Raw genomic sequence first — 27,048 nt, forward strand, 5'->3', positions numbered from 1 at the left:
TCTCTGCAAGAGCCTGCGCCTGCAGCCGTGCTGCGCCTCGCCCCTTGCACCCTCCCGCTTCTGCCCTGGAGCTCGTTCCCTGACTTTTGCTTTTTCCTTTACCACCATTTAGTAATTTAGTCATTTACCACCAGCCCCTCCCGCCCCTCCCGCCCGCCTGCCGCAGGTGTCCATCCAGGAGCTGTCCAGTGCCATGACCTTCCTGCGGGAGCAGATGGGAGAGGAGGAGCTGCGCCACCTGCTGGAGATGCTGAGCATGGAGGCGGGTGAGGCGGGCGGTGGCGGCTGGTGTGGCCTGCTGGGGCGTGGCTGGCGGGGCTGGCGGCGGGCTGGCGGGCTGGGGCTGCTTGGCTGCCAAGGCTGGCAGGGAGCCGTGGAGAGCGGCAGCCCCGGTGCCGCAGTGCCCGCAACTCTCAAGAGGGGTCCCTGAGGCGGCCTTGTTGCTTGTGCCTCTCTCTGCGCCGCAGGCATCGACGGCGGCATCGACGTGTGCCGCCTCATGGAGCTGGCTGACGAGGCGGAGGAGGAGGAGGAGGAGGAGGCGCAGAAGGGCACCGCGCTGCCGCAGTGAGGCAGCCGGCCGCTGTGCCGCATGCCGCCACACGGCATGGGCTTTTGCGTTGGCGGCCTGGCGCCTCCTTACAAGCACACCAGTGCCTGGGCTGGCCCGGGTGCACCGCCGCCAGTGCAGCAGACCAGGGGGATGTGCTCTCTTTGTCCAGGGCTTTCCAGAGGTTCCTTTTTGGGTCAGCTTTGCGCCTGCCGTCGTGCGCTTGGACCCATGCGGCACTAGCTGATGTGATTTGTCATTTTGATCGCTACCCTCTCCTCGCTTCCATTCTGCCCGCACGCGCCCATTTTGGCGCCGATTCAGTGCCCAGGGACCATCGGCGATTCTTCTCTCTTTTGTCGCAGCCTTCCCCTGCCAATGCGCATGATATGCTGTAACATTGGCATTGTCCAGCCACGGGGTTTAGGAAGTCTGATGCTGTGGTGGCATGGCAGAGACAGCTGGGAGAGGAGAGCAGCGGCGGCGGCGGCAATTGGACAAGGCCGCTCGCCCAGCAGGCACAGCACATGCCTGCAGAATAAAGTATTTACGTGCTCCCCGCCCCAGTTGCTGACTTCGGCAGGGTTGCCTGCCCGCCTGTTGAGCTCCGCGAGCCTGCCCGTCCATGGGACGGAACTTGCCGGCCATGGAACTGGTTGCCATTAGTCAGGCTTCCGCGCTGCGCTGAACGTCTGATGGCATCCACCGGAGCCCTGATTGCTCTGGCGGTGCTGGCAGCGGCAGGCGGCGTGGTCGGTGGTGCGCCGCCTCCCCCAGGCGCTGGCGGTGCCGCCCGGCTGTCGGAAGGCAAGGCTACGGCAGTCTGGCAGTTTGCACAGCTGCTCTGATGGGTTCACAGAGCAGCAGGGGGGCTGATGACTGCCGGGCTGCAGGCTCAGTGCACGCCCCCTGTTGTCCGCCGCTGTTCAGAGGCCATCATGCGCAAGCTCCGCCAGTCCATGAAAGGCCTGGACGGCGCATCCGGGTGGGCCCCTGACGACTCAACCCACCACTGCCATTGGTCCCGCGTCAAGTGCAACTCGCGGGGCCAGGTCATCGTCTTGTGAGTCTGTGCGGGCTGGCTGCTGGCCACCTGCCCTTTGGGACCTACTGCACTGCCTGCCTCTCCTGCCTGCCTGCGTGGCAGCCTGGCAGCCCCTGCCTGGCGCTGCCATGCGCATCGATCGCCCATTGCATCCTTTCTGAATGTTGCATTGTGCGTGGTTTGCCTGCACCTGGGAGGGGAGCAGATACTTGGCAGTAGTCACCGACAAGCAGCCGCGGCATCGGCGGCGGCAGGGGCCGCCTCCGCAGCCGCAGCAGCACAACACCAGCGCCGGCGACGAGCGCGGCGCGCGCCGGGCCTGGCTGCTGCTGCCCGAGCTGGCACAGCTGCAGCAGCTGGAAGATCTGTGGCTGTCCTCTTACGGCGCTCCGCTGCCAGACGGCATCCCTGCCGAGTGGCTGGCGCCTGGCGCCTTCCCGCGCCTTGGAACGTGCGCCTTGCAGCTGCTTGGGCAGCCCACGCGGGGGCATCTGGCACGGCTGCCTGGACGAGCATCCAGCGCCTGCTGGTGGCAGCCCGCCTGAAAGAAACTGAAACCCGCACCAGCCTGCCTGCAGGCTGAGCCTGGGGGCCCCGAGTGTGGGTGGCGGCCTGCCCTACATCCACCCCGGCGCCCTGCCCCGGCTCCAGACCCTGTCCCTAGATCTGCCAGAGCTTGCCCCCTCCACCCTGCCCGCCAGCTGGGGCGCCGACCCGCGGGTGCTCCCCATGCTGCGCACGCTGTCGGTGCACGCGCCGCTGGCGGGGCCGCTGCCGGCGGCCTGGGCTGGCGGCTTCAAGGGACTGCGCCAGCTGAGTGTGGTCAACACCGCAGCACCAGGCTACCTCCCAGCCCCCAACAGCAACCAACCCGCCGCAGCGCACAAGCCGGCAGCCGCCCCTGCGCCTGCGGCTGTGCCCGCCGGGCCGCGGGGGCTGCCTCCGGAGTGGGCGCTTGGCTTCAGTGGCCTGCAGTCGCTGCAACTGTCGGGGCTGGACCTGCCGGGCTCGCTGCCAGCGGCCTGGGTGGAGGGAGGCTTCCCGCAGCTGGCCATCCTGTGAGTGCGCGCCAGCGGAGCAGCCTGCCTAGCGGCCTGCAAAAATCCAAGCCGAGTGTCTGCCCTCCTGCTTGCGCTCCTCTGCCTCCCCCGCCAATCTCTTGGTGGTGGTGGTAGCCCGGGCTATCCCCCCCCCACCCACCCACCCACCCACCTGCTTCTGCTGCAGGAGCCTGCATGGCATTGGGCTGACGGGGACGCTGCCGCCGCAGCTGTTCCGCATCCATCCGAGGCTCAGCAGCCTGCTGTTGACTGGCAACCAGCTGAGCGGCACGCTGCCCCAGGCCTGGGCCAGCGCCAAGGTGGGTCAGCTGCTCAATTTGCAACATCACACCACAGCACGGCAGCACAGTGCAGTGCATTGCGATGCACTCCATCACGCTGCCAGTGTTGCAGTACACCGCAGTGCGGTGCTGTGTTCCTGACTGGGTGCGAATTGCAAGCTCGTGCTCTTGCCCATGCCGCTGGCAACCTTTGATGCTAAGCCTGCTTGTGCGAGTCGCAATCGCTGTTGATGATAATCACGAGGCACGATGCGCAACTTGCATGCAGGCCTCGCAGCTTGCCCTCTCTCGCAACGCCCTCACCGGGCCCGCCTTCCCGCCCGCCTGGCTGGAGCCCGGGGCGCTGCCCAGGCTCGCAAGCCTGCTGCTTGCGGGCAACCCTGGCCTGACGGGCTCCCTGCCGCCTGGCCTTGCCTGGCCCCTGTTTCAAGAACTGTGAGTGGCTAGGCTGCTGAGATGCCCGCTTCCAATACCACAGCCCGCCCCATGTTGCGTGCAGCTGACATGCTGCGCCGGATGCAGGGAGCTGAGCGGTACGGCCGTCACAGGTGCCATCCCTGACAGCTGGTGCCAGGCGCATTTTGCTCAGCTCTTTCGAAGCCTGTGAGTGGCATTGCGCATCGCGCTGCCAGCCTTCCGTGGCTTTTGCATGTTGTCCGTCTGGGGGGCGCCATACATGTTGGCTATTGTGTGTGGCAGACCGTGCCTGCCTGTGTGTGGTTCCTCGCTGCTGTGCAGTGCGATCAACCAGGCTGCCATGCAGCCCTGCGCACCCCCATGTGCGGCCCGCTACATGCCGTCACTTTTGATTGATAAACTGCTGCCCAAGGTCTGCACCAAGAGCTTACACCACATGAACACTGCAGTGGTGGCCAGCCTGGCCACCCTGCTCCCCATGGCGGCCATTGCGGCGGCAGCCACGGTTGGCCGCCTGCTGTGGCGGCGCAAGCTGCGCCGGAAGGCGGTTGCTGAGCGGCTGGAGACACAAGGCCTGCTGCAGCGAGCTGGGAGGGCGGAGGGCGGCAGGCGCGGCGGCTCGGGGGACAGGAAGCGGGCGCGGCTGACGGCCATGCTGCGTGCCCAGCTGGGCAGCGACCGCCGCCGCGGCATCGAGATGCTGCCCATAGAAGTGCTGCCCAGCGGCCTGGCCCACCAGCTGGGCGTGCTGCAGGACCAGGAGAAGGAAGCAGGCTCAGAGGCAGCTCTCCTCACGAGGGCAGGTGCAGCAGACTTGGAGCAGGGCATCGCGGCGCAGCTGGCCCGGGCTGCAGATTCTGCTACCACCAGCCAGGCTTGGGGCCCGGTGGCACCATCCCTGCGCATGTCGGCTCGGGATCTGGAGGTGCGGCGGGCTGGTGGCTGCATGCCTATTGCTGACTGGAAGCCAGCTCGTGTCGAGCTGCTTGCTGCCATGGCTTCAGCTGGACCAGGCGCGCCCAGCAAAATAATTCGTTTCACTGCAAAACTCCTCACTTTTGCTGCGCCGCCTTGCTGCCTGCTGCCCTGTATCGCTCCGCAGTTTGTGGCGGATGCCGATGGGCAGCTGCTGGAGCTGGGGGAGGGTGGCCATGCTGTAGTGTACCTGGCACACATGCAGGGGGTGGAGGTGGCGGTGAAGGTGGGAGCTCTGTACTGCGGCTTGCCGAAGCTCTCCTGGTGCCCACTATGGGCGGCCGCTGTGCCGTTTCCAAGCTATGTGTTGCCTGCCCGCAGCGCCGGCTGATCACCTGCCTGCATGCCTGTCGTCTTGCCCATGCAGGTGTTTGAGCTGCAGCCGGTGCTCGACCCGCACACGGCGTGGCGGGAGGTGTCGCTGCTGCGCCAGTGCGCCCACGCTCGCATCGTGCCGCTGTTTGGAGTGGCACTCAGGGTGGGTGGCCGCCGGTTGTGGTGGGACAGGCGTGCGACATGAGGCGATACAGTAGGGGCCTTGTGTGCCACAGCCAGCATTCATGTCCCATCCTGCGTCGTGTACCATTCTTGCAGGGCTCGCTGCTGATGCTGGCGATGGAGCTAATGCGGGGCGGCAGCCTGCGGGTGGCGCTGCAGGATGCAGAGCTGCGGCGGCGCCTGCGCTGGGAGGCGGGGTGAGGTCTGGACGTGTGTGTATGCATGGGCTGGCGTGGCCGGAATCAGCGAAGGTGTGATGATGCATCTGTTCTGCCCGCTGCTGTGCAGGGGCCGGCAGGTGGCGCTGGATGTGGCGGAAGGGCTGCACCACCTCCACACAACACAGCGAGTCATGCACGGCGGCATCGAGGCGGGGTGAGATCCTGCAGCTTCCCTGCAGCGTGCTTAGCAGCAGCCAGCTGCCCAACCTTCAGTCACCCCACCCCACCCCAGTGCCCAGCCCTCCTTCCACTGCGCACCTCTCCCCTGGAATGTCCCCATGCAGCAATGTGCTGCTGGACAGCGATCTCCGGGCCTGCCTTGGAGACATGAGCATGGCGCGGATGGTGGGCAGCAAGGCACGCAGCGCGGCGGGCTTCTGCTGCACGCACGCAGGTGCGTCACCGCGCTGCACCCCTGATGCAGCGGGCTGCTGGTTGATCTGCATGCAAGCGGCATGCTTGACAGCCTGCACCAGATGCTTGGATTTTGATCCCACCAGGGTCTTGCTCAGCTGCGCCGCCTCCCCATCCCGCCCCTGCAGCCCCCGAGCAGCTGATGGGGTACCGCTGCACCCTGGCGGCCGACATGTACGGCTTTGGCATCCTGCTGGTGGAGCTGACCACTCAGTGCGTGGTGGACAGGCGCGGCGAGTGGCGCCTGCCACGCGTGCCGGACGAGTGCCCTCAGGTGGGTGCCGCGGTTGGCAGGGCAGGCCCCCCACAGCGACAGCGGCGCTGCCTGCGCATGCCCGCTACCAGCCCTCCCCTCTGCTCCCGCCTCCATGCAGGCGGTGCTGGCGCTGATCGAGGACTGCGTCGTGGCCGACCCGCTGCGCCGCTGCACGGCGGCCGAGGCGCTGCGGCGGCTGGAGGTGCTGGACAGTTGCTGATGCTGTCCTCTGTATTTTTTTATTTCAGTTAGTGCTACTCCTCCTGAAATTTTGTATTTCATGCATCATTGTCGTTTGTGTTGAACCAGCATTTCCACCTTCTTCAAGCGGCGGCGGCAGCGGCATGGCGGTACGGTGCCATTTCCTGCCCCCACAAAAGCAACGCGCGAGACTGCGCTGCCGCAAGAGCTCAACTGCTGGCTTTGCGCCCCGTGCAGCGCTCGTTTGCCCCGGCCGCTGCCAGGTTTGCTATAGGTCGTTTCTGTGGCCACTTTCAGCGTGTCGGCAAAAGCTCGTTCGGCTTTTGCGTCGTTGGAGAGCGGCGCGCCGCCAGCCCGGCCCTGTAGGGAGCGCCGCCGCTACCGCCCCTCTGCTTGGCAGCGGCGCCTTGCGTTCGGAGCGGGGGCCAAAGGTTGGAGCTATGTGCAGCAGCGCATTGCCTAGATGACAGATGTGGGGCGCCCCACTTGCGCCCTAGCCATGGCAGCAGCAGCACTCCTTGTCCTCGCCGTCGCTGCCGCCGGCGCTGGTACAGACGAGCGCGACAACTTGGCCCAAGGTGCTCCGCCCGGCATCGCACGCCTGCCAGCCTCGTGTGACTGTCCCACGCCGCACGGGGGCCGCATGCAGCAGGCAGCATGCCCACTTCCTGCCTCTCCGGCCTCCCGCAGAGGCACTGGTGATGCAGGGCATACGGCAGGCGCTGGCCGGCGCCGGCTCGCTGCCTGCCGCCTTGGAGGGCTGGTCGGCGCCCTCTGACGCCCTCCACCAGTGCTCCTGGAGCTATATCACCTGCGACGAGGGCCAGCGCATCGTCAAAGTGTGGGTGCCCAGCTGGGTTTGGCGCGCGTGCGTGCTTGCGGCAGCTCGTCGACGCCGAGTGTGGGAGGGCGCGGCGTGGCCGTTGCTATTTGGCCAGCCGTTGCAGACCCAGCAGCAACGGCGCCGCTCCCCGCCGCCGCGCCCGCAGGATGCTGCTGAGCGGTTTCCCCGCGCGGGCGGCCAGCCGGGACATGGTGGCCGTGGCCTCCGCGCTGCACGGCCTGGCCCGCCTGCGCCAGCTGGCAGACCTGGGGCTGGGCCGCATCTTCGGGGCGCCGCTGCCGAGCAGCCTGCTGCAGGCCTGGGTGCAGCCGGGCGCCTTCCCGCGGCTGCTGAGGTGAGGACCGCCGCCCGCTGCAGGCTGCGCTGGACCGCACGTTGGACCGAACGCTGCGCTGGGTGGCAGCAGAGTCGTTTGACTTTGCCATGGATGGCAACTCAAACCAAAACTGAAAACACCGGGTTCAAATTTACCCTCCTGGGAGGCCACAATTTGCTGAGTGTGTGCCCCCTGGGGGTCTACCCACGCCTGCTGTGCCCGCCGGCTCTGCTGCAGGCTGCGCCTGGACTGCGCGTGGGAGGGCCCGCTGCCCGACATCCGCCCCGGCGCCCTGCCGCAGCTGCAAGCCCTGTCCCTCGGCCTGGACGAGCTGCACGCCAGCCTGCCGCCCAGCTGGGGCGCCGACCCGGCCACGCTGCCCTCGCTGCAGCAGCTGGCCATCCAGGTGCAGGTGGGGGGGCCGCTGCCGCGGCAGTGGGCCTCTGGCTTCCGCTCCCTGCGGCGGCTGTCCATCCGGGACACCTCGGGATTCGTGGAGGGCTCCTCGCCACCTGCAGCCGGCTCCTCGGCAGCAGCAGCGGGGCCGCCGCCGCCGCCGCCCCCCCCACCCGTGCTCAAGCACCCGCTGCCGCCGGAGTGGGCCCGCAGCTTCCCGCGGCTGGCCAGGCTGGCCATCGCCGACCTGCCAATGGCTGGGTCCCTGCCAGAGGCCTGGGCTGCCGGAGGCTTCCCCGCGCTGTCCACGCTGTGAGCACACAGCTGGTGGGGCAGGTGCAGGGCGGTGCTGAACCTTGGGCCTTCCTTCGGCTTTCCCTGTAGCCGCAGCACAGCTGCCATCGCCTGAGCACTGCTGTGGTGCTGACCGCGGCTGCCTGCCGCAGGTCGCTGGCCAACCTGAGCCTCACCGGCACCCTGCCGCCATACCTCTTCCTGAGCCACCCGGAGCTGAAAGTGCTGCGGGTAGGTGTGGGGCTAGCTTGTGCTGGGCTCGATTGCACTAGGTGTGAGCTGGGTTTGTATGCCATGCAGCGCCAGCTATTGGCAGGCAGCAGGCGGCGGAGCATTCCCGTGCAGGAGGGCCTGAGGCTGGCATGCATCAGCCGTGTTTTGCCTCAGGGCTGCCGCGCCGCGCCGCTGTGGCGCCTCTCTCTGCTGCAATGCAGCTGCAAGACAACCAGCTGGCCGGGACGCTGCCAGCCGACTGGGCAGCATCCGAGGTGGGTGCCCGACAGCCAGCATGCCACGCTGGCCCTGCTGCTGGCTTCTCCCATCCGCTGCTACCACAGAGCAGCAGCTGCCGTGGCAGCAGCTGCTGTGGAGTCGTGTCGGTCGCTGGCTGTCACGGGGAGCAGCAGCTGGCTCTGGCGAGGCGCAGCTGAGCACCCCTCCTGCGTACCTCCCGCCCTGGCTGCAGGTGCAGGAGCTGATAGCAAGAGGCAACCGCCTGGCGGGCCCTGCCTTCCCGCCCGACTGGCTGCTCCCGGGGTCGCTGCTGGGGCTGCGTGTGCTGCTGCTGGGCGGCAACCCGGGGCTGACTGGCACGCTGCCTGCCAGCCTGGACTGGCCCATACTCACCGACCTGTGAGTGGTGTGGTGGGGCCGGGCAGGCATTCCATTACCCAGCCAGCTTCCAGTGACCAGCGTCCTCTGAACAGCTGGAAGCTGGGCAGGCACCGCTTGCTTCGTGCGCCACGACGCTCTCATGCCCTCGCTCCGACTCTTGCCACGATGGGCGGCGCCCCCGCTTCTTGCTGGGCTGCCTGCTGCAGGGGGCTGAATGGGACGGCTGTGACTGGTGCCGTCCCAGACAGCTGGTGCCAGGCACCGTTTGCTGCAACGCTGACGCACCTGTGAGCCGGTTTGCTGGCTCCCTGGCATGCAGCCGTGTGTGGTGTGCTCAGTGTAGTGACAAGGCCAGCAACAAACAAGGGGTGTACAAACGGAGTGGAACTGTATTGTGGGACCGACGGTTGAGGTGTGGGTTTCCAGGGTCCCCCTGACTCACTTGCGGCGGCTGCGCCTCTGCAGCAGCGGCATTGGCACAGCGGCGGACGCTTCGCTGCCGCCCTGCGTGGCACATGACATGCCCAGGCTCGACTTGGAGCCTCGACTTGGCGCCTCGGCAGGCAACCTGACCCGCACCCCACACTCACACAGCCGCAGCGCAGCAGCCTTGAGCCTGGCGGCGCTGCTGCCTCTCGCAGCGGCGGCGGCGGCTGGCGCGGCAGTCAGGGTGCTGTGGCGGCGCAGGCGGCGGCGCCTGCGCTCCCAGCGGGCCAACGACGGCGAGGCGCTGCTGCAGATGGGCAGTGCGGAGCTGGGCCTGCAGGCAGATGCGTGGCCAGGTGGCAGGCCCGCTCTCAACAGGCGACTGCGGCTGGCTGCTCTGGTCAGGGCAGAGTCAAATGGCAACATTGAAATGCTGCCACTGGCAGGGCTGCCAGCTGCACTGGCACACCAGCTTGCATCGGGGCAGGGGAGCGCCGCAGCAGGCAGTATGGCGAGCCAGGAGTGGGAGGCAGAGCACAGCAGCCTGCCGGGATTGGAAGCAGAGTCTCTGCTGCCTGGCGGGGATGCCGGCGCTGGCGCAGGCGCAGGCCCGGCACTCAGCACCGGGCGAGGCAGCAGCGGTGACAGCAGCGGGAGGAGCAGCAGCGGCATGCCGCCGGACTGTGGCCGGCGCTGGGGCCTGGAGACCGCCTCCCTGCAACTGCAGCTGGGGGCGCTGGAGGCACGTGGTGCTGTGCCCTCTCTTGGCCCTGTGTCAGGGAGCATGACAGATGTACCTGGCCAGCCTCCAGCCATGGCCCCACCCACCAACATATGCACTCCCTCCACCCTGCACGTGCAGTTTGTGGCGGATGCTGATGGGCAGCTGGTGGAGCTTGGGGAGGGTGGCCATGCCGTGGTGTACCTGGCGCGGCTGCAGGGGGTGGAGGTGGCGGTCAAGGTGGGTACAGGCGCAGCATGGCTGGCATGGCTGCCAAGCTGGCTTGGCTGGCAAAATATTTCAGCCAGACCCACTTATTCCTCCCATCTCCTGAAGGTGACGGAGCTGCTGTCTGGCGTGGAATCACAGAGCATTTGGCGGGAGACGGCCCTGCTGCGGCGCTGCATACACGAGCGCATCGTGCCGCTGTACGGCGTGGCCCTCAAGGTGCACGAGGCTGTGTTTGTAGCAGCGGCTGGTGTCAGGACAGCAGGATGGTCGGGTGGTCTGCAGTAACGTCGGCCCTAAGCTGCACCACACACAGGCAACCTCCCTCGCCCTGCTGCCCTTGGTGCCTGCAGGGCTGCCTGCTGATGCTGGCCATGCGGCTGATGGAGGGTGGCAGCCTGCGAGCCGCCCTGCAGGATGAGGGCCGGCGGGAGCGCTTGCACTGGGCACAGGGGTGCGCTGCTTGTGCTCTACCATGCTGCAGCAGCCGAATCGCACAGAGAGCCGGCAACACTAGCCTGCCTGCGTTCTCCACGCATCCCTGCTTCCGCAGCGGGTGCCAGGTGGCTGCTGACGTGGCGCAGGCGCTGGACCACCTGCACCGCCAGCTGGGCATCATGCACGGCGACCTCAGCAGCGGGTGGGCACAGCTGCTGCGTGTGCTGCTTGGCACTGCTCCTGTGCATTTCATTTGCCCTCCCTTTTCCCCGTCCTCTCCTGATCATGCCCCTGTCGCCCCTTGCCTTCCCCCCAGCAACGTGCTGCTGGATGGCGGCCTGCGGGGCCACCTGGGAGACCTGGGGCTCGCCTTCTCGGTGGCCAGCGCCGCGCCTGGGGGCGGCGCCCGCGGCTTCTGCCTCACCCACGCAGGTGTTGCTGTGTGGGCTAGCAGGGGGAGCAGTCTGATGTTTTTGCCCCTGTTTGTGTGGCAGCCAGCCAAAGGCCCAGCATGCAATAAAACGCCCCTACCCCCCTCCTACTGCCGCAGCCCCAGAGCAGGTGCTGGGAGAGCGGTGCACCTCTGCTGCCGACATGTATAGCTATGGAGTGCTGCTGGTTGAGCTGACCACGCGGCAGGCGGTGCACCGGCGTGGCACCTGGCACCTGCCGCACGCGCCCGAAGAGTGCCCGCAGGTGGGGGGTGGCCTGCTGCCGCTGTGACCGCCTGCTTGTTTGCCTGTGCTCCTGCGCATGGCTCCCTTTCCCACTCCCCTGCCCCTTTGCCCGCTCTGGCCGGTGCAGGGCGTGCTGGCGCTGATAGAGGCCTGCCTGTCACACGCCCCGCGGGCCCGCCCCACTGCGGCAGAGGCGCTGCAGCGGCTGCGGCAATTGGAATGGGGAGGGGCATGCTGAGCGCCTTCCGACATTTCACACCGCCTTGCGCAGCTCCGCATCAGTCCAGCTCCATGCATTTCCTCTCACCACATGTGTTTGTTGCATGCATGTGGAAACCGACCTCCTGAGTTGTGTTAAGAATAGGCACACTAGGCCAGGCCGTGGCAGCGGCTGCTCCGCCGGCTCAGGCTGGGCGAGGAAGTGGGCATTGCAGTGGCTCCAGCACCCTTCCACGCGCCTTAAACACCCAGGTTTAATCCCAGCCAACCCTGGGTCCCTCGGGTTGCCCCTAGGACGCAAGCCCCAAGGCACCTTGCTCAAGGGACTCCTCAACATTTCAGGCATGTGCCTTATTCCTCCCGCTCCTCAGCCCCTGGGGTGGGGCTGGCTCCAAGGAAACGACCTTGTCGCCTTGCATCAAGTGCATTGCCCTATTATCGCAGTCCGGACGGCAATTGGCAGCCCCTCCTACTGTCCCCCTCTTCCCGCCGCCAGCTCAGCTTTCAGACAGACGCAAGCCGCCGCGCCCCTTCCCGCAGCCCCTGCAATTCTGCCGCCGCTCTCTCCCATGGCACAGACACACGCAGATTGAAGGTCGACCCAAAGATTTGCCCTGCAGCGGCGTTGCCCATGAGTCGGCAGCGCCGCAGCCAGTGGCTGGCCCTGCGGGTGCTCCTGCTGGCTGCGGTGGCTGGGAGTGCAGCAGGTGCGCCTGGCTGCGGTGTACTTGAACTGCGGCGCCTAAGCCTGCTGCCGCGCCTGCCCAAGCGGGAGGGGCGGGGGAGGGCAGCTACGCTGCAGGAAGGCGGCCCAGCGGCAGCACGAATGCATTCCGGGGCCCTGAGGCGCGCGCGGGAGGCCACGACCTGCCTGCCAACCGCACCCGCCGCCGCAACCGCGCCGCCGCCGCGCCACGCCTCGCAGGCGAAAACTGCGTGGGCAGGGCGGGCACCTACCACAACGTGGGCTCCAGCTTCATGGATGGCGCCGACGACGTGATTGAGCTGGATGTGCAAACGGTTGGGGACGCGATGGAGGCATGCTGTGCCGCATGCACGTCCCGAGTGCAGGGCACCGAGCGGTGCAAGGCCTGGGATACTTTCGTGGACCCAGAGCTCAACATCTTCCTGTGCCAGGTGCGGCCCGCGGCGCGGCGGAGGCCCCGGCAGCACGGGCGGCGGGGGCCAGCCGCAGCGGCGGCGGCAGCGAGAGCACGTGGGTGCTGGGCGGGCCGCTGCGGGCAGGCGCACGCATGTCAGAGTAGCTAGCTGGGCAGCTGCTTCCGGGGTTCCGGGGCGGCTGGGCGCCGTGCCTGGAGGCGTGCAGCCGCGCTGCTGCCCACCACCTCGCCAGCCCGCCCCGTATGCTGCGTTTGCGCTCATGCCACCAGAGCGCCACCAGAGCGCCACGTCAGCACTCTTCCCTTGTCCTCGCTCACTCCCTCCCTCCCTCCCTGCGCCCTGCAGCACTACATCAGCTACACGCCCAACATCCTCACACCCGGCTGCGACCCGGAGTCTGGCTTTGGCCTGCTGAGCTCCCTTGACGCCGCGGGGCTGCAGCAGGACGTGTGCGAGTCGCCGCCGCCGCCGCCGCCGCCGCTGCCGCCGCTACCGCCCCCGGCGCGGCCCCCCTCGCCGCGGCCGCCGCCGCCCAGCCCGCAGCCTCCGGACCCCCCCGGCGGCCGCCCGCCCTCGCCCAGCCCGCCCGCCGCAGCCGGCCTCAAGGGCCCGCCGCCGCCGCCGCCCAAGCCGCCCACCCCGCCGTGGCCGCCGCTGGGGCTGGTGGTGGAGAGAAGCCCGCCGCCTCCCCGGGACACGCCCGTACCCAGCCCGGGGGGAGACAGCCCGAGCCCAGACGTGTACAGCCCTAGCCCCGACAATTACTACTTGCCGCCGCCCCCCCCCGACGACCCGGACGCGCCGCCCAGGCCACCGTCGCCGCCGTCGCCGCCCAAACGGCCGCCCCCGCCACGCAAGCCTCCCCGTCCACCGCTGGGTGGCTTGGCCGCCAGGCCGCCGCCGCCGAAGGGCGGCCCGGGGCCTGGTCCTGGCGGCCCCAGCCCTTCGCCTGGCGGCGGCAGCAGCCCCAGACCCTCGCCTGGCGGCGGCGGAGGCCCAAGCCCTTCGCCTGGCGGCGGCGGAGGCCCAAGCCCTTCGCCTGGCGGCTCCGGCGGCACCAGCCCTTCGCCTGGCGGCCCCGGCGGCCCCAGCCCTTCGCCTGGAGGCCTCGGAGGCCCCAGCCCTTCGCCTGGCGGCCCCGGCGGCCCCAGCCCTTCACCTGGAGGCCCCGGAGGCCCCAGCCCTTCGCCTGGAGGCCCCGGAGGCCCCAGCCCTTCGCCTGGAGGCCCCGGCAGCCCCAGCCCTTCGCCTGGAGGCCCCGGAGGCCCCAGCCCTTCGCCTGGAGGCCCCGGCGGCCCCAGCCCATCACCAAGCGGCGGCGGCAATGGCCCTGGGGGCCCCAGCCCTTCGCCTGGCGGCGGAGGCGGCAATGGCAGCCCCAGCCCCTCGCCAGGAGGCGGCGGCAACGGCCCCGGCGGCCCCAGCCCTTCACCTGGCGGCGGCGGCGGCAACGGCCCGAGCTCTCCCAGCCCCTCCCCAGGCCCCGTGCCGACCCCGGGCGGCGGCGGCAGCGGCAGCCCAGCCCCCACGCCCGGCGGCAGCGGCCCCTCAGGCCCCTCGGGGCCTTCTGGTTCTCCGGGAGCCCCTGGGGCGGATGGCCAGCCGGGCTCCCCAGGCTCAACCATTTACGTGCCGGTGCCGGTGCCGTCTGGCGGCGGCAGCGGCGGCGGCGGCGGCGGGCCCATCTATGTGCCCGTCCCCAGCGGCGGAGGAGGAGGCGGCGGGCCCGTGTACGTGCCGGTACCGGTTCCTGTGGCGGGAGGCGGCGGAGCCCCTACTCCCATCTATGTGCCCACGCCCGTGGACGGAGGCGGCGACAGCGGCGGCGGCGGCGACACCAGCGGAGGTGAGGCGCGGCGCCGCCTGCTCGCCGCCGGAGCGCTTCACGCACGACTGCCTGCCCTGCCGGCGTCCTGCCGCTGCCAACTGCGCGCGTGGAGGATCCCTGGCTGGGTCTGCTTGAGCCGAACGTGTGCTGACGGGTGCTGCTGCTTGCTGCTGGCGCAGGCGGCGACAGTCCTGGGCTGAGCCCCGGCGCCAGCCCCAGCCCTGGGGCCAGCCCCAGCCCCGGGGAGCCCTCCAGCCCCGCCTTTGTGCCTGTAACACCCAACTCAGTGGCCAGCCCCGACCCCGGGCTGAACCCTGAAGCCCCGGACGGCGGCGGCGGCGGCGAGGTGTGGGTCCCGCAGGGGCCCGGCCTGCCGCCGGTGCTGGCGCCCGTGCTGGCGCCAGCCGACATGGCCCCCGGGGCTGCCCCCATCATCGGCGGCGACCCCGCTGCCGGCCCAGGCTTGATAGGCGAGGCGCCGGCGCTGGCGCCGGCGCCCGTGTCGGAGCCCGCCCCCTCGCTGCCCGTGCCCCTCCCCGCGCCTGCCTCGCCCTTCCCGACCATTGGCCCCGCGCCAGCCACCCCGGAGGCGATGTGTGGGGAGACGGGGGCGGTGCTGCTGTGCAACAGCACCTTCTTCTCGCTGCCCATGTGAGTGGCCCGTATGCCTGCTCGAGGCGTCTGGCCAGCCCATTGGCCGGCCAGCCCTGCTGCCAGCGCCTGCCGGGGCCAGGTTTATTGCCAGCGCCGCGGCACAGCCGCTGCTGCCCATTCGCTCTGCCTCACAGCGCGCACGCCGCCGCCGCCGCTGCTCGCCCTCCCCCTTGCCTTCCCGCCCTCGCAGGGTCCAGTACAGGGATCGCTGGCACCTGGTCTCCTTCCCCTGGCAACCCGAGCAGGCGGCCACCGCCGCCAATACCTTCTGCCGCTACCACGGCTACCGGGCCGCCGCCACCACCCGCCCCTTCACCCTGCCCACCTCGCTCATGCAGCAGGTGGGGCGGCTGGCTGGCTGGCTGGCTGGGTGGAGGTCTTGCTGGCTCTTGCTGGCTCCGGTGCCGCAGCAGCTGCGCTGCGTGCCCCGCTCAGCCCTCGCCCTTCCCTGCACGCCAGCCCGCCCTGCCTTCCTGCCACTTTGCTTCCTTCCCCTGCCTCTGCAACGAATCTACAAAGTTAATCATTTTTTGTTGCTGTATTTCCTACCTCGCAGGCGGACGCGTTTGTGGTGTACGACTCGCTAGTGCCGGCGGAGGACGTGGACAGCCCTCGCGTGTGCACCGGCATGGCCTGCACCGCGTTTGCGGTGATAGAGTGCGTGCCGTACGGCGGCTCCCCCTGCCAGCCCGACGCCGCACAGAACATCGGCACGCGCAACACGGGTGGGTGTGGGTGTGGGAGTGGACGGGTGTGGGCGGGTGGCAGGAGCTGAGGTGGTGCGTACTGTGTCTGATGTGTGGGAGTGGGCGTGGGCGTGGCGGCGAGAATACTGCACTGCACCCGCCTACGGCCCCGCTTGCCTGCGGCCCGCCCCTGCCTCGAGGACCCCTCTCAAACCCGCCGCCCCCGCCCGGCGCAGGCGTGGGCAACGTGGGGCACAACAACGAGGGCTCCCACAACCTGGGCTCCAACAACGTCGGCTCCCGCAACATTGGCGACTTCAACCTGTGCACCCTGTGCCTGGGCCACCGCCTGACAGGGTTTGGGCTGGCGGGGCCGCCCGCCCTGCTGGCGGACGAGGACTCGCACGTGGCGCCCGCCAGCGCGGGCATGGGCCCGGCCGGCAGCACGGGCATCGGCACGGGCAGCACGTTTGGCTCGAGCTCGGGCGTGGGGCCGGGAGGGGTGGTGCTGCACGGCGGCGGCGGCGGCGGCAGCGGAGGAGCGGCAGGAGGGGGAGCGGAGGAGCCGACAAAGGAGGAGTTGTGACGTGCCCAGTCCCCCCTGCCTTGCTTCCTTGACCTTTTTTTGCTGCCCCCTTTACCCTGTGTTCGCGATTTGCAAACGCATCTGCTCCCAATTCCTCGCCGTATTCATTTCTTCACATTCACCCATTTTTTGCAGCCCCCTCATATTTTTTCGTGTCCTCCGAACTGATGTATGTACATGTCCTGCAGCGTTTTAAGCATGTATCCCTCCACTAGAGGCAGACATTGGCAGGCAATCGACATTGCAGTCGGCATGGAATGTTAAACAGGGTGTGGCAGCGCAAGCTGAGAGGCCCGCCATCCCTGCTGGCCTGGATGGGAGACAGGTCTCCTCCCATCACCTGGCGCAGCCTGGCAGCTGCCGGCCGCTAGCTGGCACCAGCTGGGCCTCGCACCCTCAGCCCGAGGCGCCCAGCCCCAGCAGCAGCAGCAGCTCTTCCACCTCCCCCTCCTCAGCCGGCGGCCTGTCCATCTGTGGCGGCAGCCAGCTCACTTCCGCCTCCACCTCGGCGCAGCTGCCGGGCATGCCAGCAGCCAGGCTCCAGTCAGGGGCAGCAGCAGACGTGGGCAGGCCGTCATGCGCCTGACAGCCAGCGGTGCCGACATCCCCACTGGCAGCCGTGTGCTGCTGTGTGCCGTCAGGCTCCCACCCGCCTGCAGCTTGGCCAGCCTGCTCCTTAGGCGTGCCCACGCTGGTGGCGGCTGGGATGGTGGCTGCGGCAGGTGCCAAGCCCTCCAGCAGCAGAGCGGCGGCGACCTGAGCGGCGCCGTGCGCAGCAGCTGCAGCTGCCGCAGCCTGGGTCTCATCAAAGCCCATGCTAACCAGCAGGGCGGTGCAGAGCCTGAGCTTGTGCCTGCAGAGGGCACGGCTGGCAGCGCGCCATCAGCAGAGGGATGGAGTGGAGTGGCGGCAGGGTGGCAGCAGCAGGAGGATGCGGCTGGGAAGGCATTCTTTCCATAAGAGACGAGCGGTTCCACAGTGGCCCTGCAGGAAGGCAGGCTGGCCACGGCTCTTCCCCTGGCAGCCACACCCCTCAATGCCACCACCTTACCCCTCTGCCAGGTCCGGAGCGCCGCCGGGAAGCACCAGTGCCGCCTCCAGGCTGGGCAGGCCCTCCGTCGCCCTCGCCGCCTGCCTCTCCCGCTCCTGCTCCCGCTCCCGCTGGCGCTTCAGCTGCGCCGCCCGCTCCCGCTGGGCCTCTCGCTCCTGCTGGGCCCTGAGCTCCGCCTCACGCGCCTCCCTCTCCTGCAGCTCCTGCTCCTGGGCAAAGGTGGAGTCTGAGGGTGTGGGGTCCAGGAGGGGGAAAGGATTTGTGCTGGCAGGCTTGGCTGGGCTGGCGGTGCCGGTGCTGGGCTGCCTGGCGGCGACGGCAGGCTTGGCTGGCGGCGCCTGCTGCTGCTGGCGGGGCGCCGGTGGGGGTGGCACCCCTGCCGGCCTCCTGGCAGCTGGCAGCGCAAGAGGCAAGGGTGTGGGTGCCCGCTTGGACGCGGCAACGGCTGGTGGCGATGTTGACGGTTTCTGCTTAGCTGCCGGTTTCTGCTTAGCTGGCACCGGCGTAGCCTGCTGGGTGCGGGGCTGCCTCGGGGCAGGCGTCTGTGGCGGGGGAGTCAGCTTCCTGACTGGCTTCACCACCTCTGCCGATTCCATGACGCCGTCTGCATGCGGCGATGGCAGCAGGCGCGTGGCAAGCGATGCAGCGCAGCGGTCAGGCGCGGTCAGGGAACAGCGAGGGAAGGGGGCAGCACGGGGCAGGGCAGGGATGAGCCTGGCTGGCCGCCTAGAGGTGAGCTCACCCTTGCAAGAAGGACACGCCTGCTGCAGCTTCTGCGCGCGGCCGTTGTGCGCCATCATCTGCTGAGGCCTCGACTTAATCTTGGACTGTGCTTGGGGGGCAGGGAGCAGGCACAGCGGTCATGCAAGGGCAGGCAGGCGGCAGTAAAGGGAAAGTCCGGCTGCCGGAGCCTGACACACAGCGGCCGCTGCCCGTGGCGCTTTCGGCACGCCGTGCAGAGCCAGCGGTACGCCCTGCGGCGGTGCACCCACCAGCACGGCGGTCCACGCCTTGTGGCTAAAGCCCCCGGCTTTGAACTCTCGGCGCATGCTGCACTCCAGGTGCTGCAGTCAGGGAGGCGGCGGCCAGTTGAGAGGGAGGGTGCGAGGGCCGCCGCCAATGCTGCCGCCGACTGGCGGCAAGAGCAGGCCGCCAAGCACAGCACCCAGGCGTACACCTCTATGACGCAGGTCGTGTGGAAGGGGAGGTCCTTGCACTTGGAGCAGCGGCCTGCAGGCAGGGAGACAGGGAGTGCAAGCATGGGGCTGGCAGAGAGGAGCAGAGCGGCGCCCGGCGGCCGCGAGCAGCGGCGGCAGATTGGCGGTGCAAGCTGGCTTTTGCAACCCAGCCTGCTCGTGCCGCTCCCGTTGCCAGCACCCACCTGTAATGTATTCCTCCTCCTCCAGCGTCACGAAATGAGCGCAGATCCCGCACTCTGTTCGCTGAGGCTTGGGTGCCCCGCCCCGGGGCGAACTCGGGTCCTGAGCGATGTCTGGGGTGCTGGGGGTTCGCTTGACGCGGCCCATGGCTGGTGGCGCAGGCCCCAGCAAAAACGAGGCAACCTAGCAGCGCAGTGCGTGTGCTCAGCGGGCGCTAGCTGGCCTTCCAAGACTGAGAGAGCAAATGAAAGACTGATTCCGCTGCGAGGGACGCGATCGGGCACCACCCACCAGCCCAACAGGCTCAGCGTGCCGCCGCCGCCACCGCATCGGCGTGGTGGGGCTTACTTCTCGTGAGAGCTATTTACACTGTAGACAGATCGCAGCGTGTGATCTCGTAAAAAGATAGAGACAAAGAGAGTGAAAAAGAGAGACCATTCGGTTAAAGTGATGCTGCGCATTCCCAGCATGCGATCAGTCACCCCGCCGATCACCACATCAGGCCACCCCCAAACGAACGCTGAACGCGGTGTTGGCTGTCGTATTGGTCAGGAGTTCAAAAGAGGTCATATGCAATCCGCAGCTCGTTGGCTACTTTCAAGTGCTGGAGCAGCTGACTTGCCTCGAGCCAGCACCCAGCACCCTGGCAGGCAGACCAGTCGCCGCTGCCGTGCCATTCGCCCTGCCACTAATTTGGCGAGACGCCATCCGCACTGCATGCCGGCATGAGCCTGCCCCCCTCCCAGCTGCCGCAGCCTAGTAGTAGGTGCCGCGGATGGGCTGCTTGCGGTCCTGAACCATCTTGATGCCTGCAGAGGGCGAGCAAGTGGCGGGGAGACACCCCTAGCGGCAGGGACCGATCAGCGCTCTGCTCGGCGCGCGAAGCAACGGCCTGACAAGCTTGCACAGCGCTCCGAGCACAGCACCAGGGAGCCATGCAGCGCAGCGCAGCAGGTGCAGCTGGCTGCCACGCCCAGCAGACAGACGATGCCACGCAACACACAAGAGCACGTCAGGAGAGACGCCCACCCTGCGCAATCTGCTTGAGGTCTGGGCGGGCGAAGGAGGCATTGCTGTAGGACAGCACGTGCAGCAGGCCCGCGGGGTTGACCAGGAACAGGGCCGGCTCTGCGAGGTGGGGGCAGGGTGTGCATATGTGTGCTGCGGCGGCGGTGGTGGTGGGTTGCGGGTGGCAGCGCTGGCATGGGGTATGTGGAGGGGAGGCCCCCAGGCAAGGTGCCAGTTCTCAGCTGCGAGGGACAGCAACTGCGCATTAGAACACGCTGTCCTTCCTGCTCCTGAGCCAGGCACTCCCTGCGCCTCTCATCCCCGGCCGCCCCCGGCAGGTTGTGCCGAGGCCGGCGGTGACGCTAGCACATGCCTGAGAAGAGGGTGATGCTTTCCTCGGGGCCCAGCGGGCGCGACACGTACAGGCCCCAGCGCCGCATCTGCTCCTCGTTCAGGCCATACGCCACCTGCAAGGGTGCGGGAGGGTGGGCGCGGTGGCAGCCACACCCAGTCTGGAAGTGTATGTGCGCCTGGCCTTCTCGCCGCCTGCCCAGCTGTTCCAACCGCGCGATGGGGCGGGGGTGTAGGTGCAGGGGCAGGTGCAGGCGCAGGGCATGCACTGGGTGCCTCGGATCCGGCCTCGCCTTGAAACCGATGCGCCCTGCCCGCGTGTCGGGGCTCACCGCCAGCACGGCGCCGCGCAGGTCGTCCACCTGTCACAGCGTGCGCAGCGGGGGCATGCAGGCACGGACAGAGTATGAATAGGGGAATAGCAGAGCAAACATGAGTCGGAGGGATGAGAGAGGGCAGGGAGCAGTGTGCCCTGTTGCGGCAGGCAGCGACCGGGAGGCTGACGCTGCGGCCTCCCGGCGCTGCTCAGCAGGGTGCCTGGGGCAGCCCCTGGCATGCGGGCCTGAGCGGCATCCGTGGGGGCCTGGCATGCGCAGTTGCTTGCATGGGAGAACAGGGCAGGTGTGGCCGGTGCCGGAGGCGGGAGACGCAGGTCCCCGCCCCCAATGCATCAGACCACACCTCCACATCGTTCCCATGCCAGCAGACACGCACACCAGGCCCCTGGGATGCTGAGCCTGGCGGGACAGGCCCGCATGCTGGCGCCCACACCCGGCAGCAGGCCCAGCAGCGCGCCTCACAAAGGAGCAGGCCTTGCCGCGGCTGTCGGCAGACACCGCCACCACGTCGCAGCTCTGCTCCTCAAACTCGGGCATCAGGTGCTGCGGGGCGGGGCAGAGGTGGTACAGGAGCAGGTAATCGAAAGCGGGGTCACAGCAGACAAGGATGATGTGGCGGGGAGCATGCCATCAGGCACAGCGTGCGGTTGAGAGGGCGTCAGGCGGGGTGTGCTCCTGCTGCTGCAGGCCTCTCCACACAGACCTGGCCTGGGCCTCGCAATTGCAGGCCCCACCCCCCCACCCTCCCCACCTGCAGGGCCGCCAGGTAGGTGACGCACACCGGGTCGTGCTTGCCTCGGTACACCACCACCAGCTGCCAGCGCCCCGTGGGCGCCCCGATCTCCACGCGCCCGCCCTGCGGCACAGACCCGGGGGTTTGCATGGCGGCCGGCATCAAGGTGCGAGGAGGGCAAGCTGGAGAGAGTGGGGAGATCAGCAGGGAGAGGGAGGCGGCCGAGCATCGAGGTGGGCTGGCGGGCCGGTGCAGCGCCCGGCGTGCGGCGAGCGGCGGCGAGCGGCGGCGTGCCTGCCCTCCTCCCTCGGTCGCCTCCCTCCCCTGCCCCCTCCTCCCAGCTTCACCTCCGTGGTTGGCAGGGTGACGTGCGGCAGCGCGATGCCCGGCTTGAGCTTCGTGACGTCGGCCGCGGGTGCGGCCTTGGAGAACATGCCTAGGCAGCTCTGCATGATGGGAAGGGCCGGCGGCGGCGGCAGAGGGGAGAGAGGGGAGAGAGGAGCTGGCAGAGGGCGGACTAGGTTGCTGCGTGTGTTTGTCTGCTGCCAACCAGTGCTGCCAAACGAGGGAACAGAGCACTTCCTGTGGGGGAGCAGGCGCTGAGAGACGGCCTGGTGGAGGCTGCACAGTGCGCTGAGCTTAAAGGGCAGCTACCATGCGGGTCCCGCCCTGACCGCACGCATCCCTCCCTGCCCGCCGCTCATCCCACCCATTCACAAACTTTATGTTACAACCGCAGTCACAACCGCAGGCGAAACAATACAATACTGCCGCAGCGGCAGGCAGGCCTCAAGCATCCTGCATCGCCACATCCCCCGCCGCCGCCGCCGCCGCTTGCTCCACCGCCTCGCCGCCGTTGGCAGCCGCCGCCGCCGGCCCATCCGCGGGCGTGATGGCATACTGCTGCTGCACCGCCTGTGCCGTCGCCAGCAGCTTGCCCACCTCCCCCTCCAGCCCGGCCACTGTGCCAGGTGGGAGCCAGGGAGCCAGCACAGGCCAGAGTGAGAGAAGCGTGGCGGGGAGCAGGGCGTGCCCAGGCAGCCGCTGCACCCGACACCGAAGCCAGCCAGCAGCAAGGCTCAGCCAGCAGCAAGGCTCGTCCTGGGCAGGCGACAGGGTGGCGCTCACCCGTGCTGCGCTTCTGCGCCACGTCTGCCGCCAGGGCGTCCCGCTGCGCCTTGATCCCTTCCAGCTTCTTCAGAAACTGCCGCCTGCGACGAGGCCGCCAGGGTGCACGAGGCAGTGGCAGCGGTCGGGCAAGGCCAGCAGCAGGCAGGGTGTGTGGCGCTCAAACGACGGCGGCATGCATGGGCCGGCTCATCCCAGGCTGGGCTGCCCGCCCGCCCTCTCCACTGCTGAGCAGCACCGTTGTTGTTCTGCTGGCTGCTGGGCAGGCGCTCCAAGCGCACCTGTAGGACACTTCGTGGGCCAACCGGTTGAGCATGAGCTTGTGCGGGTCCTCCTCTGCCGCCAGCTCGCCGCACAGCGCCGCAAACTCCTCCAGCGGCACCAGCGCAATCTGCGACGGCAGAGCAGGCGGGGAGCGCGAGCAGGGAGCGAGGCGGGTGGTGGGCGGCACAGCGCGGCTGGTGAGGCGGCAGCCGAGCCGCCAGCGATGCGGGATGGTGCTCAGCGCTTGGTGGCGAGCTGGTGATGCCCAGGCATGCTCCCTGGGAGCGGCAGCTGATACAGCCACAAGCCGCCGTCGCCCACCTGCTCGTCGCTGTATGCCGACCGCCACCCGCGGCAGCTGCCAATCTCCTTCTCGTAGTGCTGCCGCTCGTAGAGCAGGTTCTGCAGCTGCAGGCTGCTATCATCGAGCTGGCTCTTGGCCTCGCTGGCCGCCTCCCGAAGCGCATCCGTGTTTTCGCACAGCCGGCGGTGCGCCGCCTTCAGCTCCAGCAGCTTGCACGCCCCGGAGCTGAACACCTGCTGCGGGTCGTCGGGCAGGGCCTCATCACGCCGAGCCCGCACAAGGGCGTCGAAAAACTCGCCCACGGCCAGCGGGGCCTCCGACTCGATTGCAACCTCCATCGTGGCAGTGCGATCCGAGTCCTGCCGCGCCGGTTGGGGGCTCTTGGGCAAGTTGATGTACAGTCGTGGCGGTACGGCTTGAGAATTCCTTCCCAAACGGCTGGAACGCATCGCAGCAATGCTGAGCAACATTGGCAGGCTCTATTGATCACGCCAGCCTTCCTCGGTGCTGCTTCACCTCCACTTCATTTTGACTTCGCCCCGTTACCGGCTGTTTTAGGTGCCAGAAAGGTAAGCAGGGCGTACGTGAATTGGACCCAGCAGCAGCAGCCGGCCGCCCACACCCTTCCGCTGCCGCCACTCCCGCCATCACTTGGGCGCCGCTCTGCTACAGCCCGTTCCCCATGACCTCCAAAGTCGTGAGTGTGGAGGACTGCGGCCCCGAGGGCTTCCGGTGGATCACCCTGAAGCGCATCACGGTCCGGCTGCAGCCACGCTGGCGCCCTGCCTGCCCGCCTGCTCGCCGTGCCGGCTCCCGCTAAGGCTGCTCGGTGTGGGCTTGCCAACTGTTTGTTGGCAGCAACAGCAAAACGCTGCTCAGCGGGGCAAGCATGCGCTCGCCCCTAGCGCCGCGTGTGCCTGCCTGCCTCCCTCCCCGACCGCAGTGGGAGGACCCGTCTGGCCGCCAGCGCCTGTGGGAGTCGGCTGAGCGCACCACTCGGCGCGGGGATACTGACGGCGTGGCGATTGTGGCAAAGGCAAGTGAGCAATGGAGCTCGGCTTGCGCAGCAGGCAGGGAGCTGCGCCTGCCCTCACGGACGCAGCTGAGCAGCACACGCCTCCATCCTTCATCATGCGCCTGACCACAGCGCCGCCCCGCGCTTCCTACCCCTCCCCGAGCAGATTCTGCGCAAAGGGCAGCCGCCGCTGCTGCCGGTGCTGAAGCAGTACCGGCCGCCCGTGGCCAACTATTGCCTGGAGCTGCCCGCGGGGCTGGTGGATGGTGGGGAGAGTGCGGGGCAGGCGGCGGTGCGGGAGCTGCTGGAGGAGACAGGTGGGTGGGGTGGGGTGGGGTGAGCCATGGTGCCAGCCTGGAGTGGGTTGCACTGCTGCCTGAGGCACAAGTGGAACGAGGGAAGGAAGGAAGCCGCCCGGGTGTGCAGACGATGCATGCTTGCGCTGAAGCCTTGCCCGCCCCTGCACCCCTCCCAACCTGGCCCCGCCGCAGGCTACCGGGGGCAGGTGGTGCAGGAGACGCCCATCTGTGTGAGCGACCCGGGGATGAGCAACGCCAACATGCGCTACGTGACGCTCGAGGTGCTGGCAGGGCGGGAGGAGCAGAGGGGCTGTGGGTTGGGGAGGGCGCCGGGCCGTCACAGTCTCGAGGCTGGGCATGCTGGCAGCGGTGGGTGAGCTCAGCGCATAGAATTGCTGCCAGACCCCTTTGCTGCGGCGCGCAGGTGGATGGTGACGCACCCGAGAACCAGAATGTGGTGCAGCAGCTGGAGGTGGGTAGCGCGTGTGGCTGGAGGCGGCAGTGTTGGGACGCCATAGTGTGGGTGTTGAGGTTGTGAGCGACTGGTGGGGGTGTGGGGCAGCCCGCCGGGGGCGTGGCCCGCTGCTTGGGCTGCGCCGTGGCTGTCGCTGCTACCTGAAGGAAAGGAAGAAAGCAAGTGAGGAGGAAAGCATGTGTTGCCTGCCGCAGGATGGCGAGTTCATCCAGGTGGAGCTGGTGCCCTGGGGCAGCCTGATGCAGCACCTGCTGGTGAGCACGCCCGCCTGCCCTCCAGCCTGCACGAATGCATGCATGGTTGCACGCCCGCCCGCCTAGACGCCTGCGCGCCCTTTCCTGGCGAGCGTGTGCCAGCTGGCCTGCGTGCCTGCGCAGCCCCGACACACTGCCCTGAGAGTGGTACCGCACAGCGTGCCCCGCCGACTTGGATTGCATCACTGTTCCCCGGCATCGCCGCAGGCGGAGATGGCTGCCACGGGGTGCGAGGTGGATGCCCGCCTGCTCTCGTATGCCTTTGGGCTGGAGCATGCGAAGGAGGCCCTGGCAGCAGGCGGCGCAGCAGCGGCAGCAGCAGCGGCAGTGCCGGCAGTGCCAGCAGCGGCAGCGGCAGCGGCAGCGGGAGCGGGAGCAGGCGCAGGCCCGCAGCCAGCGCAGCGGCCACGCAGCTCGGATGGGCTGGAGAGCGGCGCCAGCTGGGCGCCGCTGCCTTTTGGGTCCCCCATCCTCTCGCCGCAGGCCAGCATCATGCACCCGCCAGCGGTGTCGCTCGGGAGCCAGGGCCCAGCAGGCACGCAGCCAGCGGGCCGCCGCGGCCCTGCCTCGCTCGCGGGCGGCTGGCCGCTGTTTGTAGGGGGCGTGGCGGCGGGCGCGGCGGGCTGCTTGCTGCTGCGCGCGGCAGGTCGGTGATGGCTTTTGGGGTCGGTTGCTTTCCTGGCTTGTGCTTTATCCCTGCTGCTTTGTAAGCAGCGTCAATCGGCAGCAGGTGTGGAGGAGGCGGGCACCCGTGGGCGGCAGGGCGGCGGCGATGGGGACGGCAGCGCTTGCCTGCAGGAGTGGTGCTTGCATCATTCCTTGCCTCTTTGACCTGGCAACGCTGAAGTGCGACACGTACTGCCTGTACGGCATGAGGAGGTGTCAGCCCGTCCAAGAGTGCCACTCAAATTCTGTTGAACTTGCTCGTGGCATTATCATTGATCCAAAGAGTAGCTGCCCGAGCTGAGGAAGGAACAGAGGCTGCTCTCTGCCTCGAGCAGCGCTGGACGTCGACGGAGCGTGCCAGACGTGCGCGGCCCAGAGCGCAGCCCTGCTGAGCAGCACCAGCAGAGCAGGCGTGCCCTGAGGGCAGCACCCCGTGCCTGCCTGCCTCCCTGCTGCCCGCCGCTTCCTGGCGGCACCTCCCTGAGTCACGGCAGCTGCCCACTCCCACCTCTCCCTGCCCCTGCCTCCAGGCCTAGCCCTCCCAAGCACACGATGCTGGACAGCTCGACGCAGCGCCCCGGAGGCGGCGGCGGCGGCGGCGGCGGTGGCGGCAGCCCGCGCCGCCACCCGCTGCGCAGCCCGCTGGCCATCTGCGTGCAGGGCGCGCTGCTGTGCGCGCTGGCGCTGGGCCTGGCCAAGCTGGGCACCGCGCGCCTGGGCCATCGACGCCGCCCGCTTCGACGTGCCCGCCCTGGTGTACCCCTGGCGCCGCCAGCTGTCCATGCTGCTGGCCATGGGAGCACTGGAGCAGGGCGTGCCCGGCGACTTTGTTGAGACGGGGACGTACAAGGTGCGGCAGCGCTGGGACAGCAACCAGGCGCCGGGACAGCAACCGCCGCGGGCTGCTGCCGCGGGCTGCCGCCGCTGGGGCGCTGGGTGTGCTGCCGGGGTAGCTGGGGCGGGGTGGAGGAGCGCCGCACCTGCCTTGATGTGTTGGCGAGGAGCGCCGAGCTGCAGCTGCCCCGCATTGTGGTTGGCAGGGAGCGCCCGGCCGGCTCCCAGCGCCGCATGCGCGCGCGTGCCGTGCAGGGTGGCATGGCGGTACTGCTGCTCAAGGCGCTGAGCGACCACGACCCGCGCGCCGCCCGCAAGCTGTGGGCCGCCGACTCCTTCGAGGGCCTGCCGGAGATGGTGGAGCAGGACGAGGGGCACGGCGGCAAGGGCTGGATGGCGGCGTCCCGCGCCCAGTTCGACGACACCGTCGCCAACTTCACCGCCCCGCTGGGCCTCACCCGCCTGCCCGACCGCCTGCGCGTGCTGGAGGGGTGGTTCAACGAGACCCTGCCCGCCGCCCCCATCGACGCCATCTCCTTTTTGCGGCTGGACGGAGACGTGTACACCAGCACGCGCGACGCGCTGCAGGCGCTATACGACCGCGTGTCGCCGGGGGGCCTGGTCTACCTGGACGACTACGGCTCGTTCGAGGGCTGCGCGGCGGCGGTGGACGAGTTCCGCGCCGCGCGCGCCGTGCCCTGCCCGCTGCTGCGCGCCGCGGTGCCCGAGCAGGGGCTGGAGGAGGCGGGGGACAAGGCTAC

The 27,048-nt window shown here is 68.9% G+C and overlaps 8 protein-coding genes across 8 annotated transcripts; 5 read left to right on the forward strand and 3 right to left on the reverse strand.

The window, feature by feature from the left end:
• Positions 1-1,245: 1,245 nt before the first annotated feature.
• CHLNCDRAFT_137603 (hypothetical protein) lies at positions 1,246-3,376 on the forward strand (the record flags this gene model as incomplete). The annotated part of the gene is made up of 6 exons (XM_005851021.1): positions 1,246-1,309; positions 1,481-1,602; positions 1,871-2,046; positions 2,174-2,653; positions 2,823-2,955; positions 3,206-3,376. 6 exons carry the CDS (start codon positions 1,246-1,248, stop codon positions 3,374-3,376), a joined length of 1,146 nt encoding a protein of 381 aa, XP_005851083.1.
• Positions 3,377-3,790: 414 nt separating this feature from the next.
• Positions 3,791-5,938, forward strand: CHLNCDRAFT_137604 (hypothetical protein; the record flags this gene model as incomplete). The annotated part of the gene is made up of 8 exons (XM_005851022.1): positions 3,791-4,279; positions 4,457-4,555; positions 4,697-4,807; positions 4,924-5,024; positions 5,116-5,202; positions 5,333-5,442; positions 5,591-5,736; positions 5,837-5,938. 8 exons carry the CDS (start codon positions 3,791-3,793, stop codon positions 5,936-5,938), a joined length of 1,245 nt encoding a protein of 414 aa, XP_005851084.1.
• A 480-nt stretch (positions 5,939-6,418) lies between these two features.
• Positions 6,419-11,331, forward strand: CHLNCDRAFT_137605 (hypothetical protein; the record flags this gene model as incomplete). Its single annotated transcript, XM_005851023.1, has 17 exons — positions 6,419-6,497; positions 6,610-6,760; positions 6,909-7,097; positions 7,317-7,787; positions 7,922-8,000; positions 8,204-8,257; positions 8,455-8,621; positions 8,810-8,890; positions 9,069-9,385; positions 9,632-9,783; positions 9,892-9,990; positions 10,087-10,197; positions 10,332-10,432; positions 10,532-10,618; positions 10,733-10,848; positions 10,967-11,112; positions 11,221-11,331. The coding sequence occupies 17 exons, from the start codon at positions 6,419-6,421 to the stop codon at positions 11,329-11,331; spliced, it is 2,511 nt and encodes an 836-aa protein (XP_005851085.1).
• A 612-nt stretch (positions 11,332-11,943) lies between these two features.
• On the forward strand, positions 11,944-16,188 carry CHLNCDRAFT_137606 (hypothetical protein; the record flags this gene model as incomplete). The annotated part of the gene is made up of 7 exons (XM_005851024.1): positions 11,944-12,019; positions 12,238-12,449; positions 12,780-14,280; positions 14,442-14,913; positions 15,107-15,257; positions 15,473-15,641; positions 15,839-16,188. 7 exons carry the CDS (start codon positions 11,944-11,946, stop codon positions 16,186-16,188), a joined length of 2,931 nt encoding a protein of 976 aa, XP_005851086.1.
• A 3,186-nt stretch (positions 16,189-19,374) lies between these two features.
• CHLNCDRAFT_137608 (hypothetical protein) lies at positions 19,375-19,945 on the reverse strand (the record flags this gene model as incomplete). The annotated part of the gene is made up of 3 exons (XM_005851318.1): positions 19,375-19,427; positions 19,648-19,746; positions 19,930-19,945. 3 exons carry the CDS (start codon positions 19,943-19,945, stop codon positions 19,375-19,377), a joined length of 168 nt encoding a protein of 55 aa, XP_005851380.1.
• Positions 19,946-19,988: 43 nt separating this feature from the next.
• On the reverse strand, positions 19,989-21,500 carry CHLNCDRAFT_137609 (hypothetical protein; the record flags this gene model as incomplete). Its single annotated transcript, XM_005851319.1, has 5 exons — positions 19,989-20,093; positions 20,310-20,339; positions 20,778-20,858; positions 21,067-21,171; positions 21,396-21,500. 5 exons carry the CDS (start codon positions 21,498-21,500, stop codon positions 19,989-19,991), a joined length of 426 nt encoding a protein of 141 aa, XP_005851381.1.
• Positions 21,501-21,837: 337 nt separating this feature from the next.
• Positions 21,838-23,082, reverse strand: CHLNCDRAFT_137610 (hypothetical protein; the record flags this gene model as incomplete). The annotated part of the gene is made up of 4 exons (XM_005851320.1): positions 21,838-22,010; positions 22,177-22,259; positions 22,458-22,567; positions 22,762-23,082. 4 exons carry the CDS (start codon positions 23,080-23,082, stop codon positions 21,838-21,840), a joined length of 687 nt encoding a protein of 228 aa, XP_005851382.1.
• Positions 23,083-23,420: 338 nt separating this feature from the next.
• On the forward strand, positions 23,421-24,853 carry CHLNCDRAFT_19042 (hypothetical protein; the record flags this gene model as incomplete). Its single annotated transcript, XM_005851025.1, has 5 exons — positions 23,421-23,501; positions 23,688-23,784; positions 23,939-24,076; positions 24,251-24,339; positions 24,680-24,853. Coding segments are annotated over 5 exons (579 nt in total), but the record flags the coding sequence as incomplete, so codon positions are not given.
• Positions 24,854-27,048: the final 2,195 nt, after the last annotated feature.

This window comes from Chlorella variabilis (assembly GCF_000147415.1).
Source record: "Chlorella variabilis unplaced genomic scaffold CHLNCscaffold_2, whole genome shotgun sequence".
Lineage (NCBI taxonomy): Eukaryota > Viridiplantae > Chlorophyta > Trebouxiophyceae > Chlorellales > Chlorellaceae > Chlorella > Chlorella variabilis.